Source organism: Symphodus melops, assembly GCF_947650265.1.
Source record: "Symphodus melops genome assembly, chromosome: 23".
NCBI lineage: Eukaryota > Metazoa > Chordata > Actinopteri > Labriformes > Labridae > Symphodus > Symphodus melops.
Genome location: NC_136713.1, coordinates 10,951,655 through 10,973,545, shown reverse-complemented (window position 1 = coordinate 10,973,545; position 21,891 = coordinate 10,951,655). Strand labels below are relative to the sequence as shown.

General features: G+C 44.8%; 3 protein-coding genes across 4 annotated transcripts in view; 1 reads left to right on the top strand and 2 right to left on the bottom strand.

Annotated features, from left to right (window-relative positions):
- slc19a1 (solute carrier family 19 member 1) overlaps nucleotides 1-21,891 on the bottom strand; it is an 84,444-nt gene that overhangs the window by 33,790 nt on the left and 28,763 nt on the right. The window lies entirely within an intron of this gene.
- On the bottom strand, nucleotides 1,530-5,224 carry aamp (angio-associated, migratory cell protein). The gene is made up of 11 exons (XM_079336399.1): nucleotides 4,909-5,224; nucleotides 4,682-4,813; nucleotides 4,465-4,584; nucleotides 4,028-4,167; nucleotides 3,560-3,704; nucleotides 3,292-3,375; nucleotides 2,836-2,951; nucleotides 2,616-2,710; nucleotides 2,344-2,434; nucleotides 2,052-2,206; nucleotides 1,530-1,957 (listed from the first exon to the last, which is right to left on the bottom strand). The coding sequence occupies exons 1-11, from the start codon at nucleotides 5,099-5,101 to the stop codon at nucleotides 1,882-1,884; spliced, it is 1,347 nt and encodes a 448-aa protein (XP_079192525.1). The 5' UTR covers nucleotides 5,102-5,224; the 3' UTR covers nucleotides 1,530-1,881.
- The window catches only part of LOC306818472 (histone deacetylase 4-like), a 42,425-nt gene continuing 32,058 nt past the window's right edge, over nucleotides 11,525-21,891 (top strand). For both annotated transcript variants that reach the window (XM_079336080.1, XM_079336079.1), the window contains exons 1-2: nucleotides 11,525-11,924; nucleotides 14,294-14,603. In XM_079336080.1, coding sequence (XP_079192206.1) covers nucleotides 14,582-14,603 — 22 coding nt within the window. In that variant the 5' untranslated portion in view covers nucleotides 11,525-11,924; nucleotides 14,294-14,581. The remainder of the gene's footprint in view (nucleotides 11,925-14,293; nucleotides 14,604-21,891) is intronic.

The window sequence follows — 21,891 nt, the reverse complement described above, 5'->3', positions numbered from 1 at the left end:
ATTGTAGGGCATACGAGTGCAGGCTGTAAAAGGCTGCTGTTGCTCTATTTTACACAGTCAAGTACTTTGACCACCTTCGCAGAAAAGGGATGTTTTCAGGAAAATGATACACGTAGTCCAAGGCGATTGGTTCATTGTACAAACTTTTAGGGATGAAATTTAAAGGGATACTTCACCCATTTACATGAAGCTGTGTATCATTAGAAACATGGTAGTAGTGTTGAATGGTCAAAAAGCGTCATATTGCATCACATGAAGAAAACTTTCAAGCAAAGAAAAACACATTTTTCTCGTCTCAGGGCAAAATGAGGGCTGGATTCACGACCATTCAACACTTTTTACACAAATGATTTGATGACAATGGCTGAATAAAAATGTCAACATCATCCCACCTGACTGTGAATCAAGCATTTGTGTTCTCGAGCAGCAGTGGTCATCAGAGAGAGAGAGGCGACACACAGGTACCAGATGGGCTCTCAAAACTCGAAGAAATAAAACATCAGGTCCCTCTTTGAGTTCAAAGTCATTAATTACACAATGCCTGATCTTTTTTTTTTTTAGATTAACCAGCTTCTGAAAAAATGTGTCATACACTAAGTCCTGAGGCAAACACATCACTATTAGGAAAAAAAACACACAAAAAACTCCTTGCTGGGAACTTCTCGGAAAACGAGGCCAGGACATATCAAGAGTGCTGTTTTCCTAAAATGGTCAATATAAAGAAATGTGTCTCTTAAGATGCTCAAACCTCCATAAAAAAAAAAATCACCGTCCAACACAAACAGATGTTTTGTCATGGCTAAGAGAAGAGTATTAATGTTTTATTTTTGTGGGGTCTGTGTCGGCATCTTTGGCTGAAGATGAACCGATGCGTGTTTGTGCCGTTTATAAATCTCGATCAGTGACACCTGTACTCCCTCGCATGAACAGTTTTCTACCTTTAATCACATCTTGATTGAGCAGTTTTTGGGAAGACTCATCCTCCCTCTGCTTTTATCAGATCTGAGCGACGCCTGAATCAGAGATAGTCTAAATAAGATAGAAGCCCACTCGGACTTCACATTCGATTGTCTCGCTTTCCTACGTCACCATGACCCGCAGAGTGTCCACTTTTGTCCTGGACTTTGAGCTTATCTAAACTCAGACTGAAATAGATGTTGAGCATAAACATGCCACGCATGCAGAAGAGGTTGAAGAGCTTCACGAGCTAATGACACAACACATTCTTTTGGTGGGACAAATCATTTAATTTCAGAAGAAGGCATGGTGTTTATTATTTTGTATTTACACTCGAGGGTACATCAGAAGGCAAGGACATTTTTTCTGACTGAGAGCTGGAGGACACACACAGACACAGACACAGACACAGACACAGACACACACACACACACACACACACACACACACACACACTTTGAGAAACTTTCTGCAAACACAAATTCCAATTAAAGAAAAAAAATCTGGTTTTCTGTTTTACCTCAAACATTTCTGGCACAGGATTAAAAGAGACTTCAAAGGCAAAGAACACGTTTATTTATCTCTATTTCTGTTTAGTCTTTTTTTTAAAAGAGCACCCTTAGAAGTAAGTAAGCTTGTTCTAAATAGAAATGAATCAAGATTTCCTCTCTCCGCTCTCTGTTCATTTCGGTGTACTTGACTCAGCTTAGTCATCTGCTCAGAGGTCTTTTTCTAAGATGCTACGATGCTGCTAAAGCAGAACACACAGTCAAAGAAGGTGGAACGTCAAGACTTTTTTTAAATCCTGAGGAGGAGGAGGAGGAGGAGGAGGAGGAGGAGGGGAATGTTCTCCAGGATAAGAGAACTCAAAGTCTGATTAGAAAAGTCCTGAAATGTTTCCTCTGCTGTTCTTGACGCTCTCGTTTATCGATCCGGTCTTTGGATGCAGAAAACTTTGGCTTGCTTGTCTCCTGAAGCGGTCACTGCGACTGTCCCTTCCCTGGAGGGAGACACGGACGGAGACAGTCAAGACATCGACGGCGAGATCAACGTTCTTTAAAATCAGGCCAAAAACACAACAAACTGTTCATCACCTGTTGACGCTGAAGTCGAGGATCTCCGCCGTGTGGCCGCGGTACTCTGACACCATGTTGCCGGAGCGAGCGTCCCAAAAGCGCAGCGCTCCATCTAAGCAGCAGGTGGACACCACCGAAGAAGACTCCTCCCACTGCAGGTGGACGATGCCAGCCTGCAAGGAACACGGAGAGGAAGTTTTTCCGCTTTGGTTTGCAAGACCTCGCTCGTTGAAAAAAAAAAAGTCAGCGCTTTAAACGCGCTGCCGTTTTCAAACGGTGCGCAGAGTGAAGAGGGAGGAGCAAAGCGTACCTCATGTTGGCATCGGTGCCTCAGGACCTGTGTGGAGAGGTCGTATATGGCCAGAGTCCCGTCCAGGTATGCTAACGCTATGAGGGGAAGACTGGAGAGAAGACAGAAGATGGAGACTTTTTTTTTAAATCCCTCTGGTGAGCCGACATATTGCAGACACAGTTTCCTCTCTCAGCCCCTCTGTGCAGTTCTTTGTCGGTTTGATTTTTAGTTTTTACTTAATTCATTTTAAAAATGTGAAGTCTTACAATAAACAAGCTGCTAAAACTCACATGTTGCAGAAGCCAACTGATTCCACAGAGTTGGACTCGTCGCCCTCTTTCGATCCTTTGGCTTTCCCGACGTCCAGAGAGAACGATCCGACCACCTTTAAACGCACACAAACAAACAAACAAACAAACAAACAAACAGAGGTCACATGATGATGATAATGATGATATCGCACGTCTGTCTCTTCTTTCCTCTTCATCTGTACATCCTCCTGACGCCCACCTTGCCTGCGGCGGGGTTGATGAGCTTTGCGCTGCCGTCGACTGAACCCGTCAGCACCAGAGAGCCGTCTTTGTTGCAAGCCAAGCAGGTCAGCGCCCCCTGGTGGCCATCCTGACCTTTTGAGAAAGGCAAAAAGAAACATAGACGTTAAAGTGTACACCTTTGAACACAGACATGACAGCTGTGGAAACTCATCAGCGCTTAACGAGAGAACCCGACGATCTTATGCAGAGTTTTATTTGCACTTCTCTTGTCCAGTTTATCAGGCTGTTTTACGGACCCACTTAAAAGGCTTTTATTTGTTGTGGTTACTGTTGAAGTGACCTCAAAGTCGTGTCACGTCAGATACAGACGGTGAATCTTCAACCAGCTCCTTTTCAGAGTCTTCATCAAACTCGTCTCCAACAATAACAATCTGGTGACTGTTCGGGATTGCTGCGCTTTTGTTAGACTCACCTTTCACCACGTGGATGGCGTTTCCTGCCTTCAAGTCCCAAAAGCGCACTGTACCGTCGTCGTATCCAACCACCGCTCTCTTACCTGGGATAAAAATAAATATGAAATGCGTTTTAGTTGAGATAAATAAACAGATATCTTACATCAAGGAGTTTGTTTTTCCTTCTGTGAGTGTAATCATTTTGGGGTTAGAGGATAAAAAAAAAAATAAAAAAAAAAGGATGGAAAGAGTTTTCTGCCTCGGTTTGATTGGCGTCTCGTCTCTCACCATCGGGGAGGACTTTTCCGCTGGTGGCCTGGCACGCAGAGCTCTGGAAGGTTTTGCAGTCTCCCGACGGGATCTTCCACATCCAAACATTGCCGTCATCTGTTCCAGCCAGCAGCACGGGAGCGCAGGGATGCCACTCCAACCACTGAGGAGGAAGCGGGGCAGACGACCACACATTAACAGCTACTTTACACACAAACACGCCGATTATTCCCCCTCTTATATTCCCTGTAGTTTTCGACATGGGGGCCGCTCGGCACTTGCGGTTGAGGAAGGAGAGAAACGTCTACAATTCCAGAGCGGTCATCCTCCTCATAAATTCCTTTTCGTCCAAATAAAATACTTCACAGGAGTGCTCGCAGATGCTCAAACTAAACATCCACAAAAACACTCTCATGTCCATGAAGCATTGGATCTGAAAAACACACACACACACACACACACACACACACACACACACACTCCTACCTCCAGATCACCGACTTCGAAGGACCAGATCTCCTCTTTGGTTTCCACTTTCCAAACTTTGAGCAGGCCGCTCATGTCGCCTGAAGCCACCATGGACGAGTCGTGGCTGAACACGGCACACGTCACCGAGTCTTTGTGACCTGGAGGGTCAGAAAGCAGGGGAGGACAAAACAGATGGGAAAACCGTTAACCGTCTTTATTTGACACAACATGATCAGGTGACAAAGAACTCGAGAAGACGAAGGGAGAAAAATCCAGAATACAGCAAGAAGTAAAAGACCATGAAACATACAGAGAGAGGTCAATGAATAGAACTGAAGCAGTAGAGGAGGAAATAGTCGTAATGTTGGTCCGACAGCATCACTGCTGTGTTGTGTAACTCACTGAAAAGTGGCTATTAGCTCACAGTGCATTTAAAGATCGAGTCTCAGTCTCACCTGTGCACTCCAACAAAACTTCTCCATCGCTCAGCCTCCACACGAACGCCTTGTCGTCCTCTCCTCCCGTCACAGCCATGCTGTTTGTGGCTGGATCCAGACTCACGCAGAACACCGAGCCTGCGGTTTTAAAAAGGTGAACAAGGATTACATCGACACATTAAGAGCGTAAAATAAACAAGCGAAAAAAAGAAGAAGAAAAGAAAAGAGATGCTACCAGAGTGTTTGGAGAAGGTGAGCTCGCTGTCATCCTGCTCATCCTCCATCTCATCCTCGGTCTCCCAGCCTTCATCATCTATGTTTCCAGCATCCTCAAAGTCAACGTCTTCCAATTCACCAGCCAAATCATCTGATCGCAGACAGAGGATAATGCAGATGGATTAGACGGGCAGGAAAACGTCTGTATCTGTCATGTTGTAATTTTTTTTTTTTTTTTTTACCCACCTGGACCAGGCTCAGACTCTTCTAGGTCGATGACCTCAACAATCTCCTCATCTCCATAGATCTCTATTGAGTTTCCATCCGTGTTGTCCATGCTGTCAGCAGGCTGAGAGCTCATTAAACACCGAGTCAGCTGTACTCTCGCGTGAGTCGTGTCGGGATTACAAATCACACTTCCGCACTCAAAACTCCACATTAAGTGTCAAACTGACTCAGATTAAAAGCAGGTAAAATGTCAAACTCACTCACAGCCTTCCCAGGTTTCTCCTCACATGCTGCAGTGACTGGAGAGACAGGCGCGTGATGATGACGCAACGAAGCTTTAACTCCAGTGGTTTAAGCAAAAAGGTGCCACAAGGGGGCGCTGCTGTACCATAAATACTGCATTTCTGTTTGACTGGGGTTGAAATTAGAAAACAGTATTGTGCACATTTATCACACTTGGGTATTAGAAAGGAAGGAGGCCGACACAAATACTGATTTTTAAATAAATCATGGTTTTAAACTATATATTTATATTTCTAAAATAGTTTACATTTCGTGCAGTGTAAATATTTACTTTATATTCCTGCAATGTCCATTCATAATTAATTATGCTGCTACAAGTCCTAACATACATAGTCATACCACACATCTTACCTTAATTAGACTTACTTTTTATATTCTTCCTCTGTTGTTGAGTGCACTTTAAGGTGGAGCCAAATACTTTGGCTGTACAATTGTATAATGACAATAAAGAAAAATATTCTATTCTATTCATATCAGTCGTATTTTGAAACAAAATTTGCAAAGAGGCGGCAAATTTTGAATGTATAAAAGCTTGAAGCAGATATATATGAATGTAAATATAAATCTCTGCGAACAACAGGTATCTTACAGCTTGGCCCTTCGTCTTTCATGTGCACAAACAATAAGGGGACAAACGTGTATTTCAAAGATCACATGTATGGATGTATTGAGGCAGCAGATCCCACAGAGATCTCATTAAGAAGCTGAGCACTACCTCCTCTTAAAAGTATAGCTGTCTTTTTCCCCCCCTTAAGCTCTTCATTAAAAGTTCCTCAGCCAGAAATATTTTATGAACACTTAACGCAGTTTGTCTACTTCAGGTTTTTGGGGGTTTTATGTCTCCTGCTGTACGCGGCTGGCAGAGCTAAGCATGCCCAAAGAAGTTTTACTGGCTGCCGTGGCCCATCGTTTCAAGCCTGCCCTGGAAAAATACAACCACCTCATGATGCGGTGAGATGTGTGGAAACATTGGGGTGAATGTTGTTTAGACATTTTGAATCCGCAGCGAGAGAAAGATTTATAAACGTTTTGGTGAGGGGGAAAGTTAGATTATGTTCATGACGATGATGGTTAGAGCAACAATATTAGTCTGGCTGCCACGCCACCAAAAACCATCAATCAGCTCCTGTTCACGTAACTTTAAAGCTTCTAACTTTGTCAGGAGTATCAATCAAACTTTAAGCCTTTTTTTTCTGCAGTTGGTGGCCTACTTATTTGAAGGATGATACAGATGCAGATATTTTTCTTCATAATCAAATTAAACCAACACACTTTTTCCACAAAAAAAAAGCCCTTGAAACTGCAGTCATGAGACGTTCACTCAGTCTCCATTAATACACTGACTTAGGGGATTCTTTTAGGCTTAGCAGCTCCTTACGGTGGCGTAGTTCATAAATAAACACTCGAATAACTCATGGCAAAGGAGGTACACACGTTTAATCCTAGCTGGGAGCTCAAGCTGTATCTACTTCGGTCAGTACACCAGTGACAGAAAATACAATCCATGCATCAGAGATCAAGAGCTGCAGAAAATATGTCATTCAGTCTCCTGATCATCCAATAAAACATCAATCATAGGCTAATAAGAAGTTCTGTCACCTCTCGTATATGTCTTCTTATTTCTATTTTTCTACATCATGAGGACATGGTGAACATTTTATAGAGAGATTTTATTCACAAACAGTTTGGATAAGCTGTTTTTTGGGTGACGAATTGACTGAACTTTTCCCCGACTCAACTTCAGTTGAATTCCAATCAAATTTCTGCAGCAGTCTAAAATGTGTCTGCAGGGTCAGGATCGCAAATTAACATCAATTTAAAAACTTTACAGTGTAGCAACAGGCGCTCGTGGATGTTTTCTTTCCCTGACTGCTTTCCAGTCAGGTTTTGTTTTTGTGTGTTTCTGCCTATTTTTACCCAGACACATTGGATCTGCACTTTGGGTGGGCTTCTCTCTTCCGTCTTCAGGACAGCAGAGACCAGGAGCGAGCCGTCATAACAGCATTTGCTGGTTTATCACTTCGGCAAGCTGGTTTATGTCTGAAAAGCAGGACACTCTGGGGTGCTGTTACTTTGTGGGCACACACACACACACACACACACACACATGGAAACACACTCTGCCTGAGCACCTTTAACACACACACACACACACACACACACACACACACACACACACACACACACCAGCAGTATCATTAATAAGGCCTGGGAGCTGTTGCTGTGTGAGAGGTAATTACTCCATGCAGCTCGATGAGGCTTTGATGGAAAGTTTTAGAGCAACTGGCTCGACTGTAAGAAGCCTCGACTCTGCTTCTTCTTCTTCTTTTTTTTAAGAACTCTTTATGGCTCTGTTTGCTCTCTTTTCTCTCTTAAACGCTCCACTTTCATGGCATCCAGGAAACCAGTTTGTGTCTCATTTTTAAATATGAGCAACATGACCTCCAAGAAAAAGAAACACTTTATTTGGTAAAAGCCTTGATGAATGTTGAAAGTTGTTGTTGTGGAGCCACATCCCATGCTGTCAGATTCCCTTTGAGATTCTCAGAAGCTAGGTTTCTTTCTTGCTGGCTCAGCAGAGCTTCTTTAAATGAGGCTGAGGTCTGCCCGCTTTGTCTACACACTGCATCTGACTCATGTGGGACCGCGCTGGGTGAGATGACGGCTTCCCTTCTCCGACCACTAACAGCCAGTTGTGTGTTCACTGCAAGAGGCCTGGTCCACAGCCCGCGTGTGATGTGTCTGCTGTGGTAGCAGAGCGGTAGTTTGTGCAGGCCGTACGCACTCGCCTTGTTGACTCTCCAGCCTGATTGTATCACTGCTCCCTTTTTCAGCTGCTGGCCAAAAGTAAAGAGGCCAAAAGTATTTTTGGATCATCATTACTCAGAATCTGTGTTTTAACAGAAGCCATGTAAGGTGCTATGATAGAGGTACTTTTTACCCATATACGAGGAACTACAGCCACCAATCCTGCTAACTGAGATGGAAAGAAGTGCTTCATGCAAAAATTGTTAAACCAACATAATCAGCAATTTGGCAATCTGAGTGTGATGTTCGCTGAATCGCAAATGTGCTGCTGTGGGCTATATAAACCAATCTAATCCCTGCTTTGACATCACCGCTCTGTGCAAATACACTCACACACAGACACACATTTGAGTATTTAATGCAAGTCTGCATCGGCCACACCCACAGGCAAAAAAAGGTGCAGATGTTCATGATCACATCGGTTCCTTTGCTGGATGACATCTTCTGCTGCCTTGCATTGAAACATATGCTCTGTAGTTGTTTTTGCCACTTCGGTACTACTTAAATATTTAAAAATCTACCGTATGGATGGACCACTTCAACTGCTCTAGATATTATGATAAAAATGTAGTATACATTCGAAACTGAAATGGTCAAATAAAATGTAAAAAAAATCATGATTTAAGCATTTTGTATTCATATAAACAAACATCTAGCATTTCTTTTTAACCTTACATGTAATGCATGGATGTAGACAAACATGCATGAAAGTGAATGTGGGGTTGATCCAGCATGTAAACAGTGGGATTATACAGGAAGCCTCTGTCCTCTCAGGGTATGCAGCCTTTCTTATGTTTGTATTCATATGTTACGGCATAGTAAGGAGGTCTGCAGTCACACAGGGTTTAGGACTGAAGAGCTTACTCAAGCACAACATCAGAGATGCCTCCAAGACCGGCTGCCTTACGTAACTGGTGCTCCGAAGCTCTTCCACACAAATTATAATCTTCTGTTGCTATGGAAACGGCCGTCCCGACGGGCCTCCCCTGTACTCCAAAAGAGGAGCGACCTCGATTAATAAATTCAGCTCAAAGCCGGGACCAAGTTAGAAATAATAATAAAAAAAAGGGACTCTTGACAGTAATAAAAGTGGTGATAGTGAGGGAAGGTCACGGCTTTAGCAAGTTTAAGCACCCGCACTGTTCAAGTGCCCTTGAGACATGATGAGGAATTGCTGGTGAATCCAGAGTCCTCAGGAGGGAAGGTGAAAAGATGAAGTTTGCTTTCTCACAGGGGAAACTCAAAAGAACACTGTGAGTATTAAAGTTCAGAGTACGCACAATTATATATGTCATAAAAACTGATTGAAATCACAACTTAGACTCTTCTTCTCTCATTTACACATGTCGTCTGCAATGCATAATGTACTGAGGCACAATGGTGGGGCAAAGTCCTACTGCCCCTAATCTGCCATCAGAGGTGGTAGCAGAAGTGTATGGGGGGGATAAGATGGTAGCAATGTGTAAAGTCAGTTCAAACAGCGTGGGACAACGATATGTGGATCCTGCTTCGTTTTTACACTCTGTGCCTCACTTGCTTCCACAACACCATGATGAGGTGACCAGAGTTTACCTCTCAGAGCTGTGGTGATGCAACAGACACAAAGTCACACTGTACGTAGTTTAAAGATGTTCAAACGGAGCCAGTAAACTTACATAATATAAAGTCCTGGTGTAAGGTTATTAAAGATGTCTTATTGGCAGCGTTGCACACATATTGGCACTGATGAATTGAAGTCATGCATCAACCACTTCCACTTCTGGTGGGTTTATCAGGTCCACTCAGACTCTAATCTTGTTAAAAAAAAAAAGTTCTCTAAAAACTTCACTGAGTTGTGTGGAGAGCCTGGGGCTACGAGACGAAACCATGTGAGTGCAGACTTCACTCCGAGCAGCGCTGTGCAGTCTACCTGCACTTGGTGAATAATAGCACCGTCACTGCCTGCAGATGTAGCCCATGTAGAAGCTGGTTAGCATATTACAGTAATCAAGTCAGCTGAAGCAGGCGCTGGTGTCGCAGCTCTGCCTGTGGGTGGCTGCTGAGGCGCACAATCAAATAGAAAGTAATGGAAATAAAAGCATATTGCATCAGAGAAGGCAGTGGAGAAGGAGTTTCATGTTGCAATGAGCACGAATTGGATAAAAAACATTAGTTTCATTCTGCCATTACTGCTTCTGGAAAGTGTTGAATAATGGAAGGATGGTTGGCAATGCTGCAAAACAGCTCAGAGGGAAATTGCTTTCTATCATTACAACAACAAATGCTCTTTTAAAACAATATGAACTGTAATCATGTAGCTACCAGCTGAGGATACTTCAGACAGAGCAGAGCAGAACTGAAAAACACTCAAGTGAGAATATTTGAGGATAAAAAAACCTCAAACATTCACAAGTTATGATGATATTGCAAAAAAGGCTAATTTTACGATATACAAGCAAATTAAAAATCTTTTTATTGATTATATTCTATTCTGTCCACATCAGAGAAAATGTTTATTTATATGAATATTACTATACTAACATATTGGCAGCTAAAACATACAATTTATCTTCATTATAGGGATGCTATTATAGATCAAATGTTTGTAGAAGTTGGCATTAAATGATCATGACCTCAATGTAAACGCACAACAACAGGAAACATATTCAGAGTCAACACAAAGGTCTCATTAAGTCAACACAATGCGGCACATATATAGCGACTATGACCAGATACTAATGACAAGAAACGGTTTCTGTACAGCAGAAAGATGGTGGTAAAAAAAAGTCTTAATTGTGAAGCACAGACATATAAACTCCTACCTGAACATTACACAGCAGTTAGAGCAGATGGAAAACACCAAAAAGTTATTAAAAACTAAATAATGAAGACCATTACGCACCCTGGAAATGTTAGGGTTTTGCAGTGGCACCTTCTAAGTGCACTTTAATACACAATAGTTTTCACTTGAAAACTTTCTTTCATATTGCAGAATAGATGGGAAATAGTACTTTGAGTCTGTTAATTGTAGGTGTTGTTATACAGGAGTTATGATTGAATATAAAATGATTTATTGCTTTACTGTTGGCAGAGCAATATATAGCCTTTTTTTATTTAGTTTATAAAACAAACTCGTAAAATAATCTAATATATGACACCATAATAGGAAGAAAAGTGAAACAAATATATGCAAAGCCTTCCCACCGCCCCTTTAACCTCAACATTATGACACTACCTTTCATGCAGGTTTTAATAAAGCAATCACATCATAGCAGGAACATTATTAATTGAAACGTTAAACAGTAGCCTATCACAACATACAATACTGTGATATTCAACTGTGTGCCTTATGCATGCATAAGTCACGAGTTACACAAAAAGACTTCATGTAACAGAAAGAGAAATGTGCAAAAGTTTCCCTGCAGAGAAAAAAAGTTTAAAGTAGCTTCACCGTTAACTTAAAGTTATACTTCCATAATAACATGTGCATGAACCTTCTGCATTAGTTCATTTTCTTTTGGGAGAAAATGCTTATGCTTTTCATCAATATTAGAACTACATTTGCAGTTCGCTTCTGTTATTGTTACACATGCTGCAAGACACTCCCAGTCCAGAGACCTTTTCCCTTCTTCCTGACAGCCTTAATTACAACCCCTCTGTCCAAACCTCTACATGTAGCCTGTTCTCTCACAGATCACGCTGTATAGGAGCAAATGATCACATTTTCATCAGACTAAGCCCGCCCCTGGTTAAAGTAAGGGGCGCTCCATGTGACGCTGTGGCTGTAACAAAAATCCAGTATGGCGGAATCTGTCAGGAGATGAATTTCTTCGTCCCCCCCCCTTCCCTTTTGCTGAGAAAAAGCCCCGAGTCTGACATGGGAGAGGAATAAAAGCCTTGCGGGACACATGTTGGGACTCGTGGCTTCCTCCTGGCGCGTGCAGGTGAGCTGTTGGTGTGTTTGTGCGCTCGCGGGATGAACGTGAAGCCGAGCTGCGTCGCTTTGATGTTGATATTCAGACAGGGATGCGATGCACACACACACACGCAGGATTCATCAAAACAATGTCCGGCTGAAGTTTCAGCTCCGCTCCGCATCAGCTTCGGCTTTCCGGTTCTGTTCCCACGGCTGCCCTTTTTACCCCGAGTGTTCTGGTACCTCTGGTAGGAATTATTTAACATCTTAAAACAATGTAGCGAAACATTTCCACACGGTTTGTTGCACTGTAGCGGGCGGGAAGTGTGTAGGCAACAAGGAGGGAGGGAGGGGGAAAGGACAGGCAATGTTTATTATGCCGATTGTTGCTGTGCTATTTTTAGTGCACGGCCGAGCCTTAGGCTTTATTACAATATACACACTGCAAACACGACTCAGTCGCTGTGTAGCCGTGCTGTTTGGATAAATAATGCGTAAAATGAAGGTACAGGCCTGTAAGTGTGTGTTTGAGTGTGTGTGTGTGTGTGTGTGTGTGTGTGTGTGTGAATGGTTTCGGGATGGGCGGTGGTAATTCTCTGCATGCGTCAATCCCTTTTTTTTTTGTGAATGGGGGCGTACGGGTTGTTGGAGCTGTTAAAGCAGCATATTCCGGCTGGTTTCAAGTGTCCTCAAGTGGGCTAAATGGTTTGTAACAGGAAGTGTTGGTCCACTTTTTCGTTAGACAGCCTTTACGTGACGTGAGGGAGTTTGAGTTTGGAGTGCAGGGTGAAGCTAACTGAATGTAACCACCGCAACTACACATATTAGCATGATTTAAAGCAATGCTTTTGAAGTACACATTTGAATATTTAAAAAGCATTTGTTGCACATTTTGGTGTAAATTCCCTCTAAAACATGTAACTAACATTATCCTGGTCTGTGTGTTTATTATATCCTCAGTTTAAGCTTCAGGGCTTGTCTCCCCAAATCTGTCAGCCTGCATCAAACAAGCTCTTTTTAGGGACAATGGCTGAGGACACACACATGAATACCCCACCCGAGACCGCTGAGATGCCCTGGGAGAATGGCGTCGCGTGAAGCCCCCCCCCCACCCTTATGTGTCAGCTACTCCCCGTGACACAGTCGTCCAGAGTCCAGGTTCCCCCCCCCCCCCCGCCTTGCTTTTCATCACAAAGCGCAAGTGTGTGCGCACTGTGCAGTGACCGACTTTTTTGGGGGGCAATTTGTCCTGCAGCTGCACTGTCTGGCCCTCTTGTCTTGAGGACCCCCCTCCCTCCCCCCCATTTGCACACACACATACACACGCATACGTGCAGCCATCCTGCCTCAGAGGACCTCTAAAACCTCTGCCAACACACTCTCTCTCTCTCTCACACACACACACACACACACAAGGGCGTGAACATGCTTACTACCCCCATGTCTCCTCCACTGACCCCCCCCCCCCCCGCCCACCTCGCCCTCGGGCAGTTTTACCCCTCATATCTATGATGGTAGAGTCGCCTTAGTGCTGTGGGCACGAGCCGTGATTACATGTGACACTTCTGCTCCAGGCTCGAGGATTCAGGCTGCTCTCTGAAAACAAAGAAAAAGAGCAATCAGTTCTCTTCATGAACAGAGAAAAACATGTTTGATCTTAAAAAAAACCATTTTAAAATACACTGAAAAATCCAAAGTTTCTCCTTTGAAAATGTCTACATTTACAAGAACACCTGAGCTGCCTATTACTTCTTTACATTTTCTACATCACATTTTTTCTTCACATTGGAGCGCCCCAGTCAGACAGAAACTTTATCCGGGACAGGCAATTTATTGCCTGACTGGTTTTTAGCTTCCTGCAGAGTAAGCTCGAAGTCAAACTTGAGGTTGTATTGAGTTTTAGATGTTGCTCTTGGATCTGCATTGCAGATGAATTTAACTTATACCTTATTTTTGAAGGAGTTGGATTCCATCATTAGCCAGATAATGAATCAAAAAAAAATCCAGAGATTAACACACAAAACGGGTCAATGATCTTCTCTCACAAACAGTGCAGCTGTGTTCACACACACTGAAGGTGTCCTGTGATGGTTGTTCACACACGCGCCTCACAGCAGGAGACGTTCCCTATCCGATGGGAGGGGTGGCGTCGGGGTTCCTCTGAGGAAAAGACGTGTTTTAGGAGAATGAATACTGAAGTTTGTTTTCGTTATGTGGTTCGACTTGTTCACAATATCAGTAAATGAGTGTAGGTCAACATAGGAGTCGACAGGAAACAGAATGAAACTGTTGTGTTCTGTGCAGTGGGGGGGGGGGGGCGTGCATGACAGAGGAAACCGGATTTACTGTTTTCATGGGAGAAGAAGTCACATGTTCCTTTTACGTCCTCTCTGATAGGTTGACTCCCGAGCTGGACCGTGAGCTCCCCGCTCTGATTTGACACAGCCAAATCGAAAGCCACATGGGGATTGGACGCTGCGGCTGGACGTCTGCTTCCTGTTTCCGCCACTGAGGGATTCTTCAGGGAACGTCCGGAGAATAAACACACACACACACACACACACACACACACACAAGCTGAGACACTCTCTGGACGCTTTGGCTCCACCCTCCTCAACCTGTCAATCAGATCTGCACTTCCTCAGAACGCGCACGTCTCTTCTTCACCTGCCGCACTCGTCAGCGATGACATCACACAGCCACCAAGGTAAGCGCCAAACCATCACTGTCATACTTCTTGTTGGTGTATCACAAAGAACTAAATCCTCTGCAGTCACTTTTCTACCTGCTGCAGCTTTGCATTCATGATGTCGGCAACTTGATAAAGTTCTTTAAAGCCAGACATATTTAAGGGCTGACTTTCTCCTCAACATTTGCATTCAACATCAGAATTTTTTTTTGGTATTTGTGACTTTAGTGCAAACATGTTCACAGTCATTTTAAAATGATAACACCTGACAATTCATATCAGGCTGTTAGGTGCCACATAGCCTGGTGGTTATGTCCCTGCCTCTCGCGGGTTTGAATCCGACCTCGGCTCTTTTTGCGACCGCTCATCCTCTCATCTCGTTTTGTCTTCAGCTTTCTCATCCGATTTAAAAAAGGAAAATACTCCTCAGTAACGACACGTCAATGTGTGGATCTTTCTCGTGTAGAATGAGAAACAGGACGTTGATACATGTGAACATTTGATTTTGGACACACACACACAGATGGCGGCCCACTAAAAGCCAGTCAAACTGTTTAATCTGGTTTTATGAGCGTTAATTCGCTTGATGCAATATGAATGAGCTCCAGAGAGCGAGAGAAGAAGTCCATAAGTCGGGCTCATTAAGAGAGTCGCCTTCCTCCTTTAACATCTCATCGCGGATAAATTATTCTGGAAAAGCAGCGGGAAGCTGTGGTCGACCACATGTTCCTCAGATTGTGTCTTTTTGCTTTGAATTGTCCGCTCATCATTTGATACAAGAATCGAGATTTTAAATGGGTTCATAACTTCCAAAAATCTGCTTTTATTTTAAGGCTGATCAGTCTTTCCCTCGGCCGATGAATGCGAGAGTGAGATTGTGTGTTTTGGTGTGTCGTTCGAATTTAGAGGCAGATTCTCTGCACCAAACTGTACTTTCAATTCCAACCTCAAGCAGCCACGCAGACTTAAACGGTCCTTTGAAAAGATCAAAAAAGTGCTGAAAATGATACCTCTTTTATAATTCCATCACAATCTGATCGTGTTGGAAGAAGACAAACAGAGATGTTGAATCAAAGCCCAGATCTGAACGCAGCCAAGAGAGGAAACTTCTCTCTTTTTCTGGCCAAGCGGCAGCAGCAGCTGATGGAGCCGATAAACTAACCAGCTCCTGTCACAATATTAGAAGATTTAGCCGTTTATGATTCCCATCCTTTTTTTATCCTCCTGCACCTCAAATATCCAGTTTACTGTCCGCGAGAGGGCCAGAAATAGCCGCGATGCTCATTGTCGTCCGGGAGAGAAGGATTGGAAACCTGCTGCGGATATTTCTCCCGCCGTCTCCCTTCTCCTCGGAAAAGCCTTCAGAGGAGACGATCCGGGCCGTCGGAGTGCTGCCGAGTGTGGGCGTCGATTTTTGAGGTGCTGCTTCCTCGCGTTTGAGTGACAGCTGGGAGACACACTTGTTGGATGTTGACACACACGCGCGCGCACACACACACAGAGAGACAAAAACAAGCATCCGAGAGACATCTGAAGACGTTCGACGTTCTGAATTGGCCTTTTCTGTCGCTTCTCTTTAGACTGAAACAATCAGACGGCATCAGTTCGGGTCTTTTGAAAAACAGACTCATAAAAAAAGGGATCCTGTGGCGTTGGGTTGCATCAGGGCTTCCTCTCCTGTTTTATTTTTGAGTGCAATTAAACAACATTGGCTTTGTTCTGGAGGTGAACAGTGAGACTTTTACATGCACGGCCTTGTTGTCGTGCTCTTGTGTTTGCAATGTGATTAAAGCTGCCAATTTTTTGTTGTTGTTGTTGCTATCTTTACACTTATATCAAATCACGCACCAGCACTCTAAATAAAGCCTCGTGTGTGTGTCTGTGTGTGCGTGTGTTTGCCCTCATGCAGCAGCTCCGGCGAGTGTGTGCTGCATGCGTGCCATTTTTGTAATCTGTAAATGAGCTTAGTAAGCGCGCACGTTTTTGATCCAGGACTTACTCATTTTCTTTATTACAGCAGCGGCGGGATTTCTAGATTAAACATCATTTGCACACAAATCTCTTCCTAGAAAAGTGAAATGTAAAACGTTTTGTTGGGGTTTACGTTTCCCGGAACAAAAGGGGGGGGGGGGGGGGTCAGACTGATAAGGTCTTCACGTCAGTCTTTTTGCGGGCGTATCGGCAGACAGGCTGGAGTCATTCCTCTGGTTAACGACGACTTTGGCTCATTGGCTGACAGCACTTAAAATGTAAATGCCACGCTCAGGAAGGTATTTAAAAAAAAAAAATCCTGGGGTTTAGCGAGTTGACGGTTAGTTATCTGTTCGACAGTGTGGATGCATCGTGACGTCAGTAGGCACTCTGGTTGTGAACGGTGAGGATCGCCGGGTCGTGCAACGGTGCAGGCGGAAATGTAGAAATTGGACGAGTTGCTGGAGAAGTGCCGAGGTGCCCTTGAGCAAGGCTCGAACCCCCCTACAACAGCTCTACGTTCCCTGCGTGACTCTGTTCAGCACCGACCCTTTAAAGGGTTGTGTTTCTCGGTGTTCCTCACCGAGTGCGAGTGTCTTTCCCATGATTCTCTCGGGCTGCTCTGTGGTTGCGGTGACACTCGAAGCATCCTTATCAGGTCTGGTGGAAACTGCCCCCCCCCCCCCCCCCCCAAACTACCCCCCTCCCCATCAGGAGACATCAGTGAAGCTGATCTAACATGTAAAACTCACATGAGCCAAACAAACAAGACAGTCTGATCAAAGTCCCTCCTCGCGTCGACCCGCTCCCCCTTCGACCTCGCTCGACTGCTCCTCAGCCGCATGTGGACGCCAATGATGTCGAGCTCGTACCCCTACTGACCATTAAGTCTGGAAGAGGGTGAAACACGCAGGGTAAGAGCAACTATTGCAAAGTGTCTGGACTTCATTGCAGTGGAGATTGTATCCTCTCATTGGAAAGCATGTAAAAGCTCTAAATAACTTCAAACCCACGATGAGTTTTTCCTTGCAAGTCTTCATTAGGAGATGACAGCTGTGCACGAATAGATAGATATGTTCGTGTTGACTGAGAACTGAAAGGACATAAATTAACGTTTTTCCTGTTTCTTCCGAGGACTGTTCTGTCCTCGCCACTCGTGTCTGTCAGCACCCTACAAACCGCCTCATGGTGAAAGTGATGCAGGCATGTGAGTGAAAATGAAAACAGACGTAAAAACAGGAGGAAAAGAAAAAAAAAAAAAAAGCAGCCGGGCCTCCTCAGGTGTTCCAGCATCTTTTTTTTTTTTTTTTTTTTTTTTAAAGAGGGAGGGTGATGCCACTTGCTGGCAACGATTTGACTCTGTGTTAGTCAGAAAGTGAAAGCAGCCTTCCAGGAAAAGTCTGCAGAGTTCTACCACTGGAGCAAGACCTGTTTCTGCACATGAGTCATCCACACACACACACACACACACACACACACACACACACACACACACATGCACCAGTATGTGGTTGGTAAGTAAGTGCTAGGTACACTATGTGATTATTTGTGAATGAAAGGTTTGAACTTAACATTGTTGGATGCAAAAATAAAAGATTAACACATTCCACACTCACGCTATCTAAATCACATCTGCACTCAGATCCAAACTGTGCTCAGGTTGTTTTTATTATTATTCTTTTTTACAGCTTTATTTTGCAGTTTGTGCGTGGGCGTGCGCTCCTTTTATGGCTCTGAACCGGTGAACTTGACACAGTGCTCTCTTCCTCGAAGGCTCAGCTGTAACTAGGTTACAAGCGCAACAGTTTTGGCTGTTTACACAGGCATGAAATACAGTGACAACAGTGAGGGGAATAAAGTCGAGTCAAATAAACACTAATAAGTAGGTTCAGGAGTTTGGATCGTTTTGGGCTGGCTCCCAAAATTCATTGGAAGTTTCTGCAGAAGTGGTTTGAAGCTTCAGGCGTCTACAGACTTGTTGCTTTGCAGATGTGTCAGGTTGTGTTTGCCCTGTCCCCCATTAGACCACAGGCACTGTTTGAAAGAGAGTCTGAACGCTACAGATGTTCTTTCTTGGTTTCCAGTCAAACTGGCTTGGAAACCCAACGCAAACATTTCCGATACATAGATAAGAAAAAAGTTAGAAAGCCGATGAAACCTTTTTCATAAACTCTTTTCCGAGCACTGGATAGCAGCCGTCCCCTGGCAGCCCTGCAGCGTTCTGCCCCTACTGGAGAATTGGCCAATCAGTAGAAAGTAGCGATGTGGGCAGAGACCAAGCCTTTTCTGTCGTCATTGTAACACTGAGATAAGTGTGTTGTTTCGATAATGGGCGGGGGCTAAACACTCTTAAAGGGCCAGCATGCTTAGTGCCACGTTTTTTAAATTCCTGATGTGAAACAGCTGCAGCTCATGTTTGTGTTTGCAGTTGTGAGTTCACGTTCGCTACCTGGTCAGCAGGGAGGTTTGGCAGGAATGGCGAGGGACTGCTGCTGACGTAAACAGTCGAGGTGATGACACACAGGACAATACCCAGGTGAGGGGCTTTCCCCTCCCTGGTGTGCGACAGCTGACACATGGGACGACGCTGTAACTCACCGTACAGCCGAGGCACGCCGAGAAATACACCGTTTCTACCTTTTAAGGGATACGCCCCAGTTGCTCTTTTCCTCGCTATCTATCGAGATTTACAATCCAGCAGGTCGTGCGCCGTCCTCCATGAAAACCCGAGGCTCCGGCACCATCGCGCTGCTGCTGACAGTTTACCAACTCACTCGTCGCCAGGACAGGATTGTTTTAGTTCTACAAAGTTGACACACCAACACTTCATTAAATCGGCATCATTTGAGTTCTCGTCTTCCCCTGGACTGTCTTCGGGTCTCCCGCCTGTCCGTGCAGTGCACACATTCATTTCTGGATGACACTTAAGTCTATATATTATAGATTAGCTTTTTATTACACCTGCCAGATACTATTAACCGGGCAGCAGAGGCATAGACATCCAAGGGACACACTTGGGAGTGGAAGATCACTGACTTGTGATTTTTCTTTTTTTTGGCAGATTGAAAAAGGAATGAGAAGCACTTTCCCTGCGATCAGTAAAAGAAGTGAGGAGGTTGAGACGCCTGGCAGGACACATCATTTCAGGAGAGACGCGTCTGATATAAAACCGTTCGCCCATTTCTCATAGGGAAGGGGAGATATAGGAAGAATATGAGTGATTAATGCCTTACATTTAAATTCATCCTGCTTTCAGTTCTGCTCTCACTCTGTGACGCCGCTCTCATCCTCTTATCCAGATGCGCGCCATCGCACAACACACTGCTGCTTAAATCCAGGGGTGAAGGGGTTAAAAGTTTTCACTGCAATAAAGAGGGCCCGGCTTATCCCCCGGTCTATTTATAGCCGCGCACACACAAGATATGCGCACGTGCATGCATGGTGAACAAACAATCAGTATTTTTGGTCTCCGGGGTTGATTCTCCTCTTCACGAGCGGGTTGAGTGCGTTGCATGTCACTGCCGCCGCCTCTTTTGTACAGCCGGTCAGCGTGATCCAGTGCGAGCATGAGCCTCATCAAGGGGTTATTTCAAGCCTCATTGTCACGTCCACTTGTGCTGACATGTTGTTTCTACCCCCACAAAAGCAAATTACGAAATTGTGGCAGATTGCAAAATGCACTTCGCCGGCGTGTTCCCACAATGCCGCACCCTCCCCTCCCTCGTTGAACCCAGTGAACAGAGATGAGGCTCCTGCCAGCCAGACAGTTCTTCAGCTCTGTCCTCCCATGTGCCACCAACTTGGCTGAACATGACTAACAGTCCGTCCCAGAACAAACCCGAGAGGGGGTCCCTTGTGCAACGGCCGACCCCCTACGTGCAAATGCTCGGCTTTGTGCTCGTGGAAATGGAGCGCGGCACCCATCTTGTCCCGCTGCACCCATCCCCCTCCAAAAAAACAAAAAAAACAAACATCTCATCACGGCCTTTGTCCAGGCTAGATGTCTTGGTGCATAAGAGAAGCTGTGTTTTTAATTGGTATTAGGACAGAGGCGGCAGAGAGGGAACATGAGCTAATGAAAGGACCGGGACACGTCTTTTGTCCCCGCGTCTTTTGTCCCGTCCCAGCTGAGAAACGGGATACACTGTGTCCTGCCAATGAGCTGTCAGCGCCAATTATGGTTTACACTCCGGCGTCAGAGCCCCGGCCCTGTGCCTTCTGACATTCTGCTGCACAGGGCCGGACACAAAGCATGAATGTCTGGCCCGGGCATCAAGGGAATGCTGCGTTACACAAGCAGAGACAGGGCAGCGACTGCTCGCTCTTCCAACATACGAACACTTGAAGTGAAAAGCGTCACAGCACGTCTTAACCTGCGTACCTGTTACTAGCTGCAGAGTATCTCTCATTTCATGTCAGGCCCAGCTAGCAGCTAGCAGCTAGCAGCTGTGTGTGGCACCATCCTTTTGAAAAAAAAAAAAAAAAGTTCAACACTCCGTAACTCAAGATCTGACATGGGATGGCAGGCGATTGCTTTTCTTAATTGACCAATCAGAGTCAGGTAATGATGTAGTCAGCTTTTTGGTTAGCTGTGAGCAGTGACGAGGCGGGCGGGCGGGCGGGCGGGAGGTTTATTTGGGGTGAGCTGGATCTTATTGAGCTCTTGTGTTGAAGTGCTAGACCAGCTCGCTGCAAACAAACGGAGAGTCAGTGTTAATTGTTTTATTATCGATGCTAATTTTAGCACTTTGCATCCCTGCAGTTTCACTTTTTGTTCCCTTTAAAATCAATGTACCGACCTCAGGACTTTGATGCCTTCTGGATATGCGACAGTCTCATTACTGAGTCCCTACACATTCATGATTCTATATCAAATGACGCCATTCACAGTGAAGCACAAAGAGGCGCTCTGACGACTCGCCAAATTGCATTAGCGCCGTACTTTTCCCCGGCATGAAGTGAAGCTCAGATGGGTGTTCTTTGAGTTGTTTTTCCCGCCGGGCACAAGCTGGTGGCGACTCGCACAGGGGTCACCCGTTCTCTTTTTATCAGAAGCGGTGACGTCAGCCGCTGCCCTCGGGAAGCAAATAGTGCGACCCGGAGGAAAAGGCTCTTCAAGGAGAGGCGCGTTTGATGAATCGTATTGTTCCTGTCTGCTTCACCTTGCACGCCGGAGTCACCCTTGGATGAAGCAGCCAGGACGGAAGTGCTCTGAATGTAATGAGGCCGAAGCATCCTTCCTTCCTCTCCGTCACTGTGTCTCTTTGTAAACGCCACAGACGGACGTCTCATTTCTCCCCAACAACAAAGGCCTCTGTCAGCGTGCAGGACGCAG

What these genes read in the sequence shown, in the direction of transcription:
- aamp (XM_079336399.1), bottom strand. Translation starts at nt 5,101, where the DNA reads ATGTGGAGTTTTGAGTGCGGAAGTGTGATTTGTAATCCCGACACGACT. An exon ending in CACCTTCTCCAAACACTCTG is followed by an intron (nt 4,585 to 4,681) that starts GTAGCATCTCTT and finishes TTAAAACCGCAG; the next exon opens with GCTCGGTGTTCTGCGTGAGT. An exon ending in AGTTTTGTTGGAGTGCACAG is followed by an intron (nt 4,168 to 4,464) that starts GTGAGACTGAGA and finishes CTGACCCTCCAG; the next exon opens with GTCACAAAGACTCGGTGACG.